This window comes from Sceloporus occidentalis, unplaced genomic scaffold, assembly GCF_023333645.1.
Source record: "Sceloporus occidentalis isolate IW3139 unplaced genomic scaffold, rSceOcc1.0.p SCAF_8, whole genome shotgun sequence".
Classification (NCBI taxonomy): Eukaryota; Metazoa; Chordata; class Lepidosauria; order Squamata; family Phrynosomatidae; genus Sceloporus; species Sceloporus occidentalis.
The window spans coordinates 6,799,849-6,813,859 of NW_028316988.1; the positions used below are offsets into that span (position 1 = coordinate 6,799,849).

At 46.3% G+C, this 14,011-nt stretch overlaps 1 protein-coding gene across 6 annotated transcripts in view; it reads left to right on the forward strand.

Moving 5' to 3' along the window:
• PLCH2 (phospholipase C eta 2) overlaps positions 1-8,319 on the forward strand; it is a 205,855-nt gene extending 197,536 nt beyond the window's left edge. For 3 of the 6 annotated variants that reach the window (XM_089534368.1, XM_089534369.1, XM_089534367.1), the window contains exons 21-22: positions 236-575; positions 5,140-8,319. In XM_089534368.1, coding sequence (XP_089390494.1) covers positions 236-575; positions 5,140-6,818 — 2,019 coding nt within the window. In that variant the 3' untranslated portion in view covers positions 6,819-8,319. Of the gene's footprint in view, positions 1-235; positions 1,308-3,047; positions 3,078-3,561; positions 3,698-5,139 lie in introns of those variants that run through there. The other 3 variants (XM_089534370.1, XM_089534371.1, XM_089534372.1) reach the window with 3 other exon arrangements.
• Positions 8,320-14,011: the final 5,692 nt, after the last annotated feature.

Genomic DNA, 14,011 nt, shown 5'->3' on the forward strand with positions numbered 1-14,011 from the left:
GGAACAAAAGGGTTAGCAGGAAATTTGCAGAATGACACCAAGGGCGGTGGGGGGGAACCTTCAATCAAAACTGCAATTTGTGCCTTTCTCCTAATTCTGTCTTCCGTTCAAACCTGGATAGGTGATGCTACCCACAGATTGTATAACACCATGCATATCACAGAGAGTTGTGTCTTTCCGCGCAGGGGATGAAATACACACCTTCTGTTATGGCCGCTTTCTTTCTCTTTCCTAGGTCAAGCAAGCGCTGGGCTTAAAAGGTCTCTTTCTGAGAAGTCCAAAGCAGGCCTCTCTCGACAGTCATGCTGCTGGCCAACTCAACCGCAAAGACTCTTTTAGCAGCCACCTTCTACGGCGGACGGCCAGCGCGCCCACCAAGACCCAGAAGAAAACCAAGAAGGGCTTCCCCGAGATCGTGATCGACGCCAAGGACAACGGCTCAGAAGGGACCGGCGAAGACCACGAGTTCGAAGACTCTTCCCACCCTCGTTTCGACCAAGAGCCAGAGTGTGCGTCCCCGGCACTTTCTCTTAGAGATGGTGCCCACAGGGAGGCTCAAGGCAAGGGGTTGAAAGGTAAGGCCCAAAGCTTTGGCAAAGGGAAAGGCATCCATGCCCAGGCACACAGGGACGCCACCTTCAGCGAGCCCATCCGGAGGGCCAACCGGGTCCGCCTTCAGGAGCCCCCCAACGAGAAGCAGGGGGTCTTTGCCCGCTGCGCCATCAATGGATCGGGCAGGATTGGCATGGCCACCAACTGCATGAAATGCATGATCGGCTCGAATGAGAGCCCCGATTTAGAGTGCAAGTGGAGCAACCATGTCGCCACTAGACCCGCCTCTAATGATACCCCTCACTGCAACCAGTATAGCAGCCTGTCAGGAGACGAGGAGAGGTTAGAGCTTAAAAATTGGGGGGTCCAAGAGCAGCAGCCCAAGCCACAGGCGGATCTGCGCCTATGCAGCGGCTATGGGGCGGCCGACCACCTGCCCAAGACCTGCCAGCTGCCTGCCACCTCGGGGAAGAGAAACGGGGACCCTAAAAGTCACGGGGGGAAAGGGCATCCTCGGCAGAGGTGGCAGGGCCAGCCTGGCGGCAAATACGGGAGCACTGTCAACTTGGTGACTGCCAGCAATGGCTCCGTATCCTCCGACTCCAGCAGCTTGGAGAGCCTCGGAAGCCCTGACTTCCCCAAACGCTTGTCTGAGAGCTCCCGAAAACAAGCGGGCACCCTCCAGAGGGAAATGAATGCTTTGTTTGCTGAAAAGCTGGAGGAAATTCGGAGTAAATCCCCTATATTCTTTACTGGTAAGACCGGATCTTCTTCACCCCCCGCTGTCTGCTATAGATCATGTCGCTATTTCAGTTTCCCCCTTAGAAGAACCTGCATCCTTTTCTTTAGTTTTAAAGCCATTTTTTAGCTTTCCATGTTGTTGGCGTTGGGGGGAAACACACAAACGCATTTGTTCTGTAGTTCTGTCTGGGGTTTGTCCAGTCTAGACATGTCCAGTCATAGACAAGTGTCTGTTTTCTCCTGTCTGCCAAACCATCTCCAGTAGCTGATCCTGTAGATGTCTACACTTCGTGGGTCGCTCTGCAATGTGTCTGTGTAGTTTAATCATATAACGCATATGTATGATTCTGAGATTTCTCTTTTTAATCCAACCAGAATGTCTTATAGACATCATATGGAGGGAATTTTACTCGTTGCATAAATATTGGGCATGTGTATTTGGACATTTTCCTGAAGCGCTTTGGTTGGATTTTGAGCAGCCGAATGTTCTTCCAACTCATTCTTCCTCTTGAGGGATCCTGCAGCACCTTTGAGACTAACTGAAAGAAAGAAATTGGCAGCATCAGCTTTCTTAGACTCCAGTCTACTTCCTCAGATGCATTTGAGGAACATAATCTGAGGAAGCAGAATGAAGTCTATGAAAGCTGATGCTGCCAACTTCTTTATTTCACTTAGTATCAAAGGTGCTACAAGATCTCTCTATGTACTGATTCTACAGACCAACATGGCTATATTTGAATTCTACCACTATTCCTTTAACCTCAGAGAACATCTCTCTAGCAATCTCCAGGTCTTCCAATGCAACTCTATGGTCAACATCTGCCAGAAGTTGACCATAGAATCATGCTGGAGGACTGACAAATGCCTAGAGAAGTGTGTTCTCTAGGAACTTCTAGGTCAGTGATGGCGAACCTATGGCACGCGTGCCAGAGGTGGCACTCAGAGCCCTCTCTGTGGGCACATGTGCCATCGTCCTGGCACAGAGTCTGCCAGAGTTTGTTACTAGAAAGCCAGAGGGACATGGCACTTTGCAATAAATAAGTGGGTTTTGGGTTGCAGTTTGGGCACTCGGCCTCGAAAAGGCTCACCATCACTGTTCTATGTTCTCCAGCACAACTCTATGGTCAAATTCTGGCAGTGTTGCATTGGAAGACCTAGAGGTTCCTAGAGAGAACATATGACTCAAATCCACAAAAGTCAAAACCACAACTGCAATCGCATTGTGAATCAGGAAGGCCCAAATACTGCATCATATCCTTACTTGCAGTTCCCTGGAAGCCTAGAGTACATTCTACAACTTGCCCATCCTTATGATTTCAAGTGGCAAGACTCTTTTAAATCTGCTACCATGTGGCTCTTGGAGAAATTGCTCTTACAAAGGATTTCCACAATATTTACAGACACAGTTAATGTGTCCAAAAAATCCCAGTGCTTTAAAAGGGGAGGTATCTCCAACACTTCCTTAAAGCTCCTATTCCTCCGCATACCTTCATGTCGGGAATGTTGTGCCGACATTTTGTCATGGTTTCATTGCCATCGGTTTCGCTTCCTCCGAGGCATCTCTGGTTGGCACAAAAAGAAAAGAAGGAAAAAGAAGTCTCAGAATTGTAGTCCAACATTCTGTGTAAATGATCTTATTTCCTATGCTTTGCCCTACTAATTGATTCCTTATCTGTTCTGGCCTTCCCGGGATTAACTTGTTTTCTCCCCCTTTTGTTCTGTCCTATTCCACATGCACTCTCTTGTCCCTGTAGTTAAGAACTGAAAGGATGAGCAAATTACAGGTAACTCTTAATTAAGCACTATTGATTTCATTGCTTTATTACCTGGTTTTTCTTTTTTGGGGTGCTGTAGTTACCTATGTTTCCCCCTTTGCAGTCTTTGCACAATCGCCCAATGCGTCTCATGCATGCTTTGGATTTTTCTCTGATGCAGAACCTCAACCTTTAATATCCCAGGGCCTCATTCCCACTACCTTTTAAACCGGATCATGATTTGGTTCAAACCAGCATGGTTCCCACTTGATCCGAATCACCGAAGCAAAAGGGGGGCCATGCTCTAGACCCATTTAACCTGCATCTTTTTGACACTGTTTTGGATTCAATTTCACAATTGAATTGCTTCAGCGCAAATGGGAACTGGATGCGGATTGATTATCAGTTTATTATGGCATGCAATAAAGCGGAAATGGATGTCCTGTGCAGGAACCGGTTCTGTTTAAACCGATTCGTTTCCCAATGTGAACCATAAGTACGTTTTCTGCTTCAGGAACCAGTTCGATTCATTTGTGAATGGGAACCGCAAGTGGGTTATTTTGATTCGATTCCAGGCCAGAAAATGCGATCGGGGCAAATGTAGTGGGAACCACGATCCGATGTCAAATTGATCCATCGATTCGGATCAGAAAGCGATTTCTCTATAAGTGGGAATGAGGCCCACGTAAGGAATGAGTATCTCTTTCCCACCTTCCTGGGGCTTTAACACAACACAACTTTTACTGTCTGGATCTATATTCTTTGTCCTGCAGCATGTCTACATTTTGCGTTTGCATGGCGGAAGTGTACCTTCGCTTTTTAAAAGATGAAATAAATTCAAACACATAATTTAAAATACAGTATATAAAATGCTATGGAAAGAAAGACTTGATAAGAAACACAACCCCCAGTAAATAAAACTTATATGTATATCCCGCTTTTTGTAAAAACAATCATAGCGACTAACAGCATATAAAATCATACAGTAGTATTATATACACAGTATTCCCCCCCTTAAAAAACAATTTGCAATTAAAACTACATAAGACATTAGATATAGAATCAAATAGTCGTGGGCAGAGTCATAACATAATGCATCGATGTCCGTAGCGCATGGGAGCAGTCGTTGTGTGGTTATTATCAAATCACTGAAGCAATTCGGCCAAGGAAGCCATGCACTGGACCCATTTAACCCACGTCTTTTTGACACTGATTTTTCCCGCATCTTTTTTGATAAATCGATTCTGCGCAAGTGTGAACCAGATGTGGATTGGAATCGATTTAAATTTGCCCATCGGCTGGCTGGAGCGGGTCCATTTTGAACTGATTCATTCATGAATGTGAACCACAAGTGGGTTATTTTACGGGGGGGGGGGGGGGGAATGCGATCAGTGCAAATGGAGTGGGAACCACACTCCACTGTCGAATCGATCCATCAATTTGGATTGCACACCGATTTATCTGTAAGTGGGAATGGGGCCTTAATCCTACTATAAACACATTACTTTATATTTACCTTATCTTATAAAACCCAGAACCTAAATTCCTCCATCTCAAAATATTTATAAACGTTCCCCAGTCTTTCTTAAAATTCATCCAAGACTTTTCTTTAATCAACGTTGTCAGTTTGTCCGTTTCTGCATGTTTATAAGTGTTCACTATCCAATCTTTTTGTATTGGATTCACAGCTTCTTTCCCTCTCTGAACATACACAGACTCTAGTGGCGTCACTGAGGATCTAGCTCAGTTCGTGGTGGTTTCCACTTAAATCTATGGGGCAATATAGTGATGCTATAAGCTGAAGAAAGAGTAAAGTGGTAGCAGCCAACAGGATCAGGGAAGGGGAGATTGAGCATCATTCCTTGCATTCCTGGGGACATTGATCTGGGTTCTAATGAATGGCTGCCATCCTTATGCCTATAAAGAAGATTGCAATTGTGGACAGTATAAGAGAAGGAAGGAAAGTCTTTTATTGAACCAGCCGACGTGGTCAGGTCCAATGTGTTTGGGCAAAGTGGAAAGTGGGGGAAATATAGCTTTGAAAGGACTGTCGGTAGTTGATCAACCTTGGTGCTTTTTGTCCTCCCTACAGATGTCCACCAGCTCTCAGTGCAGAAGTCAATCCCTTCATTACACAGCCTGGAGACCATCAGCGAAGAGCCCTTTGTTGCCAACGAGAACCAACCGCCTGGTTCTTGCTTTCCTTTTTCCACCACCCTTCCCACTGATTCCAAAGAAGGGAATGTGCCTGATAATTCCCACGAAACTGCTTTGGAAGGAGATGGCCTGTCAGACCAGCTTGAGAGAGTTTCTCTTCAGCAACACGCAGCGACTGATGTGGAGGAGAAAATATTCCACGCTCCCGGCCCAGCCCTTGCAAAGGTCCCAGAATGGGAAAATAGTACCAGTGAAGAAGAAAGCAGAAGGGACAGATGGGAAAGGATGCATGGTGGTGGAAATCCGCCTACTTCACAAACTCAGGACAATGTAGCATTGGCCAACCATTGGCTCCATTCTGCCAGAAACTGCCAGAAACAAAGAGACAGAACAGTCCAAGAACTGGGAAGTGCTGAGAGAAGGGAGAAGGGCAGTGCAACCGCATCAGGACCACCGCACCAAAGCAAATTGGCGAACGACTCCATACCAATTCCACCTCAAGAACCTCCAGAAGTAACTCAAGCTGCCACAGACCCCGCATCTCATCTCGTCGTGAAGAGGTCCAAGAGCGAAGGGTGCAGACTTTGTGACTGTTCAGTCTCCATGAGGCATCCTGGGGGCTTCTCCCTCGCAGCCGAAGTGTACTCTGATGTCACAGCCAACGATCATATCTGGAGCAAGCTAGACTCCGGTACTCATAGGGACAGTATGTCTTCCTCTTCCAGCATGTCCTCCAACGACACAGTCATAGACCTCTCCTTGCCCAGCCTCGCTCGGAAAAGCCTCCCGGACCTTGTTGCTCAGCATGAGAACGTCGTCGTCCCTGCAAGAAGAGGTATGCGCCCCTGGTCTGCTAATGCTGCATCTGGACATGATATTCCCATGGTGTCTAAGAGCAAATCTAATCCCAATTTGAGGTCGGATCCACCCACCGAGGATGTGTTGTGCCCTAGACCGCTAGCCAGGGGCTGCAAGTCCGGATCTGTACACAGGAGACACACCTGGAGTCGGTTATATATGGAGAGCCTCCGACAGTCCTATCTGAAGTCCAAAGGCCAGGAGAATGCAGAGACCAGTCAGGTCAAATCCAAAAGCCTTGGCGACCTGACCTCTGAAGACATCACATGCACCTTTGAGAGCAAGTATCGCCGCATCAGTCGGGGCTTTGTCACCCAGTCGATGAGGGAGCAGCGCCGCTGTGCTGTCGCCAAGGTCTCGGCGAAGCCCCCGGATGAGCTCACCGAACGCTTGAAAAGGTTGACCACCTTCCAGCAGGAGGATGATATCACGTCTCCTACCAGCCTTGAACACGTTGAGTCGGAAGAGGACGAAGAGGGAGAGATGGGGCTCCTCCGAAGAGCCTCCTCCAGGAGCCAGAGCAGGGTGAGGTACATTGCCAACCGGGCCAAGCAGGCGCAAGAGAGGCAGAGGCTGAAAAGCTTGACTCTGGGCCAGGGGAGTCCCATTGAGGAGAGGGGTAACCCCGAAGGAGCCTGCTGCTTCGCTAGAGGGGCCTGTACGGACACCACTTGCCCCAGTCTGTTTACATCCCAATACAAGAACCAAACTGTCTCGAACCACAACCCCGAAGTCGTCTTTTTATTCAAACTCTAACGCTGGGAAGGGCTGAACCAGATTTGATGTTTACATTCCCGTTGGAGCCGAATCCAACAAAACTCCCACCGGTTTAACAAAAATTGTAATGCACACGGTGCAAAAATGATCTCTTCCTCCTCCTCCCTTTCCTTCCGCCTAGTCTCCAAAGGACAATGTATGTGTGTGATAAAATAATAATAATAATAATAATAATAATAATAATAATAATGCAATGTGTAGCATGCAGTATCAGGAATGGGCAATCAGACTTTTTTCTCCTTGGCAAGGGAACAGATCCCTTCTCCCATCCCTTAGAAAGCATGTCCGAGGATCTGCACAACCATCCTTTTAGAGGACTCCTTCTCTTGGTCAGACAGGGTTCCCAACAGCACAAGACAAACCTGGAACTGCCAGCCAGCAGACGCCGCCTTAACTTCCCCACCGAAGCTGCTGTGCCCTGACTTCGATTCTAGAAGGCAAAGCAGCATTTTGGAAGGTGAAGAATGAGCCGGGACATGTTTGATGGGAGCAGGGCACTAGATTTTAAGAGAGCTGAGACTGGGATGATGCAGGAATCATTGGTCACTGGTGTTCATACATGGTCCTTTCATCCACCAGAAACCTCAAGATTTTTGACCCCAAAGGTTTCGAACCAATTTTCCATGTGTATTTGCACTCATTTAGGGCATGATGCTGGGGTTGTTTTTCACACACACACACACCTTTCCTGCAAAAAATGACTTCCCCGCATGGGAAACAATGGCCAGAATAATGTATCAGAAGATGTATGTCTCTCACATAGCTATGTGACCCCACAAATTCACCATATAAGCCACACAACCACCTCAGCATGGCCTTTTTGGAGAGCTAGATGGTGATGTTGGTGACGACGTTTGGACAGATGGCAATGTCATCCCCTGGATCTCTGGAAGACCCCTCCAGGAGCTCTTGGGAGATGCCTTGATGTTGTGAATCTGGCCATAGGCACATAGCTAGATGTTCCTCGGTGACCCCCTGCTTTCTGCAGCCACAAGTACTAGGTGAGTCCTGCTGGAACGGAAAGCGCAGACGGAGGTCTAAAACACACTACAGAAATGATCCAGTTTGAGACACTTCAACTGCCTTGGCTCACTGCTAGGGAATCCTAGGAATTGTGGTTTACTGCGGCCCCAGAGCTCTCTGCCAGAGAAAGCGAAATGTCTCACCAAACTACAGTTCCCAGGATTCCCTAGCATTGAGCCAGGGCAGTTGAAGCAGTCTCAAACTGGATTTATTTCTGCAGTGTGTTTCGGACCCAAGTGGTCAGGACTTTATGGCCGATCTTCCAATGCAGGATCATGTGTTTCCCTAGGAACTTTTGCTGATACACAGTTCTCACCTGTGCACAATTCTTGGTAAACCCATTATATGGCCAAGAAATGCACTGTGACCAGTATTGATTCCAATATTTGTTTCGTCTCCGGTCCTGAAAGTATGTAGAGAGATCTTGCAGCACCTTTGAGACTCACTGAAATGAAGAAGCTGGCAGCATGAGCTTTCATAGGCTTCAGTCTACTTCCTCAGATGCATTTGGAAATAGACTGGAGTCTATGAAAGAACAGACTGCCTACTTCTTGCTTTCAGTGAGTCTCAAAGGTGCCGCAAGATCTCTCTACATACTTCTTCCAGTACTGAAAGTTAGCTAAGTACTGAGAGGAGGAACTTGTTGGTAGCGTTTTCAGCTAAGCCTCTATTGTCCCGATACGCTTAGAAATTCAGTTTGGAAGTCAGACATGTGTGGCTCATCTTCAGTCTTAGCCACCACCACTATCTCAAATTCAGACTACAAATCCCAGGAGGCCATAAGATGGTGCTGTGACAGTAACAAGCGGTGTCAAACTGCATTCATTCCGCAGTGTGTCAGAAGCCTTAATTTAACTCAGTGATTCCCAAACTTGGGGTCTCCAGGCATTTGGGGCTTCAAATCCCAGAAGCCCCAGCCAGCTTGACCAACAGTCAGGAATTCTGGGAGCTGAAGTCCAAAGCATCTGGAGGACCAAAGTTTGACAACCACTGATTTAAACTGAAGGAATTCTCACACTTTATTTTTCCACTGACACAGTATTTGCTTTTTGCACAAAAGCAATGCTTTCCAAGACAGGAGTCGCTTGCATCACTTCTCTCCCATGTTGACTTGCTAGATTTGGAAGTGTTTAAATTTGCAGCTCCAAATGGATAGCAAGTGCTTTGTGCCTCTCTAAGGACTTATTCCCCCTTGCCGTTTAAACCGATTCCCGATTCGCCTTCGCTCCGTGTTGGGAATCGATTCCAAATGGTCCCCCGTTCCCACTATAAAGCGTATCTTTTCTTACCCCAGTGTAATCGCATTCCGAGTCTCCCATGCACTGCAGGAACTACGTCTCTCTCGGGCCGCGAGAGCCATTGCGTCATTCTTTTGACCACTTAGGTCCGAAACACACTGCAGAAATTACCCAGTTTGAGACTGCTTTAGCTGCCCTGGATCAATGATAAGGAATTCTAGTTTTGTGAGACATTGAGCCTTCTCTGTCAGAGAGGTCTGGGGCTCCAATAAAGTGCAAATTAGCCATGAAACCCATTGGGCAGCCTTGGGCAAGTCACACTCTCTCAGCCTCAGAGGGAGACCATGGCAAACCTCCTCTGAACAAGCCTTGCCATGATAGGTTCCCCTAAGTCAGAAATGACTTGAAGGCACACAAGAACAACAAATTGTGGCAAGTATCACACTCCTTTGCCTTGGCTTTTGTGTGCATGCATGCATGCGCATGTGGAAGGTTATAGAGGACTCCACTTTCTGTGGTGCCAGTGACCAAACAGAGAGGAAGACTAACGGAAGGAGCGAAGGATAGCACTGGACATCTTTTCTTGGTGCCTTGAGGTATAGATGGCCAAATGGTCTGTCTGTGGTCTATGACAGTTTCTTATGCACATGCGCCCATATATTATTTTCACCCAACTAAAAAATTTGCCCTTCGGCCGGCTAAAAGTGAATCACTTTGAATCGATTCATTCATGATGCCCAATAAGGACAGAAAATGTGATCGGGGCAAGTGGAGTGTAAATCACAATCCGATCTAGAATCGATCCGTCGATTCGGATCGCACACCAATTGTATGCGAAAATGTGGCCTAAATGTCTTTCAAAATATGTGTCGCGGTTTGAGCATTGGGCTAGGACACTAGCCCAAGGTTCGAATCCTGACTCGGCCACGAAAACCCATTGGGTGACCTTAGGAAAGTCACACACTCTCAGCCTCAGAGGAAGGCCATGATAAACCTCCTCTGGACCAATCTTGCCAAGAAAACCCCATCATAGGCTTGCCTTAGAGTCACCATAAGTCAGATTTGAAGGCACGCAACAACACAACAAGGATCCAGCAATACATAGAGCCTGTTCCAGTTGATCGGTGGTTATTTCGGTGGTCTGTGTTTGCCCTGCCACGCGAATGGAAAGGCGCATTGACACACATGTGCACAACCACACACACACACACACCCCAACACTATCCTTTTTGTATGTCTTAATACCCTCCATGACCATTTGTTGTGACGAATGTACCTTTTACAGAAGAAAGAAAACGGCGGAGAACGTAGCGAGATATTTTAGTATAAAAGAAAAGATATAGTATTTTAATTATTATTTTATTTTTTTGGCCCTTGTATAATATATATATATATATATATATATATATATATATCGCAAAGGATAGGGAGGGAGAGGGATATTTTCCGTTGTGGTTTGTTTGTAATATTTCTTCTCTCTCTCTATATATATATATATATACATTGGAAATGATGCAAAATCGATTTGTAAAACCAACTGACACTATTCGAAAATAAAGATTATTTAACCTATTGGTCTCTGATTTGACTACAGATATATATATAATCCCACCTTTCTCCCAAGTTGGGACCCAAGGCTATCTATCTATCTATCTATCTATCTATCTATCTATCTATCTATCTATCTATCATCCACTTGTTCCTGCTCAATGGAACTTATGCAATCCTTGAGTCAGATAAGAAGCAATGCTTGGCCCAGTGCCTCTCAGGCTGCATCTGCACTGCAGAAATAATCCAGGTTAAAACCACTTCAGTTGCCATAGATCAATTCTGTGGAATTGTCGTTTGTGAGATATTTAGCCTCCTTTGTCAGAGAGCTCTGGCGCCGCAACAAACGACAAATCCCAGAATCCGATAGCACTGAGCCATGGCAGTTAAATGGTGCCAACATGGATTATTGCTCGAGATTTTAACAGGGAGCAATGGATTCATAGAATCATAGAGCGAAGGAGACCAAAATGGTGAAAGGTTTGAAAGCTACCAACCCTTATGAAGAATGAATTAAGGAGCTGGGGATGTTTAGCCTGGAAAAGAGATGGTTAAGAGAGGATATGATAGCCCTGTTTAAATACTTGAAGGGATGTCATATTGAGGAGGGAGCAAGCTTGTTTTCTGCTGCTCCAGAGATTAAAACACAGAGCAATGGATGCAAGCTCCAGGAAAAGAGATTCCAGCTCAACATTAGGAGGAACCTCCTGACAGTAAGGCTGTTTGACAGTGAAATATGTTGCATTGGAGACTGATGGAGTCTCCTTCCTTGGAGGTCTTTAAACACAAGCTGGATGGCCATCTGTTGGGGATGCTTTCATTGGGAGTTCCTGCATGGCAGAATGGGGTTGGACTGGATGGCCCTTCTTGGGGTCTCTTCCAACTCTACAATTCTATGAGTCTATGAAATAAATTGCTGGCTGAAGCCTACCTTGGATTGGTACCCAAAACCCAGGGACACATCTTAGACAACCTTGACACACTGACTGTGATGTGAGATGCCTTTCACTTGGAGACGCAACTCATGCATCGTTGCCGGTTTGCAAAATACTCCTTTGCTTGTGTGAATCAGCTGAAACCCTGGTTCAACACTGGAGTCGTGTTTTGCGGCCCGTTCGCACCTCTGCTGCTTCAGTCGGCGGCCGTTTCCCAAACATGCTTCCCAGCTTTTTCTACAAAGAGAACCACATTTCTTTTCTAGGGAGTTGCGGTGACTTTTTCTAAAACCCCACAATGCCCTTCAAGTCCCGGAAACCTTGCCAATGGGCCCAACTGAATGTATGATGTGCTGCGATTTGTCTTGCATTCTCGTTAGAATAAAACATTACTAATTGATATTCACACGGCGCAGGCTCCGAGTCTACCGCCATTTAGCATCGGCTGAAAGGCAGCGCGGGGATGCTTTCCATATACATAAAACCAGAGGACAACAAAGCTGTAGCTCCTATTAGTGCAGGAATGCTAGTGGCCTCTCTCAAACCCTATTTTACACTTCTTCTGCATCCAGAAAGGCATGTGCATGCAATGAGTTAAGGAAATCATTACCTGATTTATGACTATCCAAGCTACAGGTGTGTAAATATGTGGCCTTTCTGCAAGGATGTTTTAAAGCACTATGCATTGCATTACATCTTAGGGACTCCACTGTTTTCTATGGTCGGGAGCAGGGTTACTACACTCATCTCTCCACATTTGCTAGGGTTAGGGGCACAGGACTTCTGTGAATGTGGAAAAACTGCAAATAACAAAAACACTATGGTTTTATGTGAGAGGACACCTCTCTAGGCATCTCTAGGCCATCTCTAGGTCTAGGTCAGCATCTGCCAGACATTGACCATAGAGTTGCACTGGAGGAGCTACAAGTGACTAGTGGAGTGTTCTCTCTAGGCATCTCTAGGTCCTCCAATGCAACTCTGTGGTCCACATCTGCCAGACATTGACTATAGAATTACGCTGGAGGAGCTACAAGTGACTAGCAGAGTGTTCTCTCTAGGAATCTCTAGGTCCTCCAATGCAACTCTGTGGTCAACATCTGCCAGATATTGACCATAGAGTTGCCCTGGAGGAGCTACAAATGCCAAGCTGAGCGTTTGTTTGAGTTACACAGCTGATTCACCCTCAAGCAGACTTCTTACACCAGATTGGAAGATAAGTATATTTACTTATATTTAAGAGAACCAGCATGGCATAGTGGTTTGAGTATTGGACTATGACTTTGGAGACCAGGGTTTGAATCCTGGCTTGGCCATGGGAACCCACTTAGGCAAGTCACGCTCTCTCAGCCTCTGATGATGGCAATGACAAATCCCCTCTGAAGAAACTTGCCAAGAAAACCCCATGATCCTAGGGTTTGCCTAAGATGGAAGTGACTTGAAGGCACACAACAACAACAACATTTGTGAAGTCGAAGACTTTCATGGCCAGCATCCATAGTCTTTTTTGGATTTTTGGGCTATGTGGCCATGTTCTAAAAGAGAAGTGAAACTTCAGGAATAAACTGTTCTAGAACATGGTCACATAGCCTGAAAAAAACACAAAAAAACCATATTGAAGATGGAGCAAGCTTGTTTTCTGCTGTTCCAGAGAACAGGACTTGGAGCAATGGATGCAAGCTGCAGGAAAGGACATTCCAGCTCAACATTAGGAGGACCTTCTTGACAGTAAGAGCTGTTTGAAAGTGGAAGACACTCCCTTGAAGATTGCGATGGAGTCTCCCTCCTTGGAGGTCTTTAAACAGAGGCTGGATGGCCATCTCTCAGAAATGCTTCGATTGAGAGTTCCTGCATGGCAGAATGGGTTGGACTGGATGGCCCTTGGCGTCCCTTCCAACTCTACGATTCTATGATATCTATCGCATGATGTCCTCTCCCTTACATCGCTGCCTTGTCTTCCAGGCATGGTTAGCTTGGCTTTGTCACTGATGGAAAAACCTGTCAACAAGCTCCCAATCATGCTGGTATAGCGCTACTCCTCAGATGCGGTAAGTTCCTCCTGTGGCTGTTGTGGGATTGCGCAGTCACATGGAGCCATTGCTTCCTCCTCTCTCCTGTTCCCTTCGCTATTCTAGAACAGCCATTTGTTTTGCTTTTTTGCTTTCTTTTATTGGTATTTCAAAACTGCATTAGCACAGCCGCAGAACTGTGTTTTGAAAAAACCCAAATGCACACATACATATACAAAGAGCCAAAAGGCCATAGGGCAGGGAGGTTAAGGATGAGGGCAGAAAAGAGCACATGGGTCATGCACATGGGAGTGCTCCCCAATGCCTGCACTCCCTTTCATTGCTGCCATTGTGGTGAGAATCAGGGTTGTGGTGATAAAGTCTGGTTTTCAGATGTGTTGGCGGAAAGAGAAATAACATGA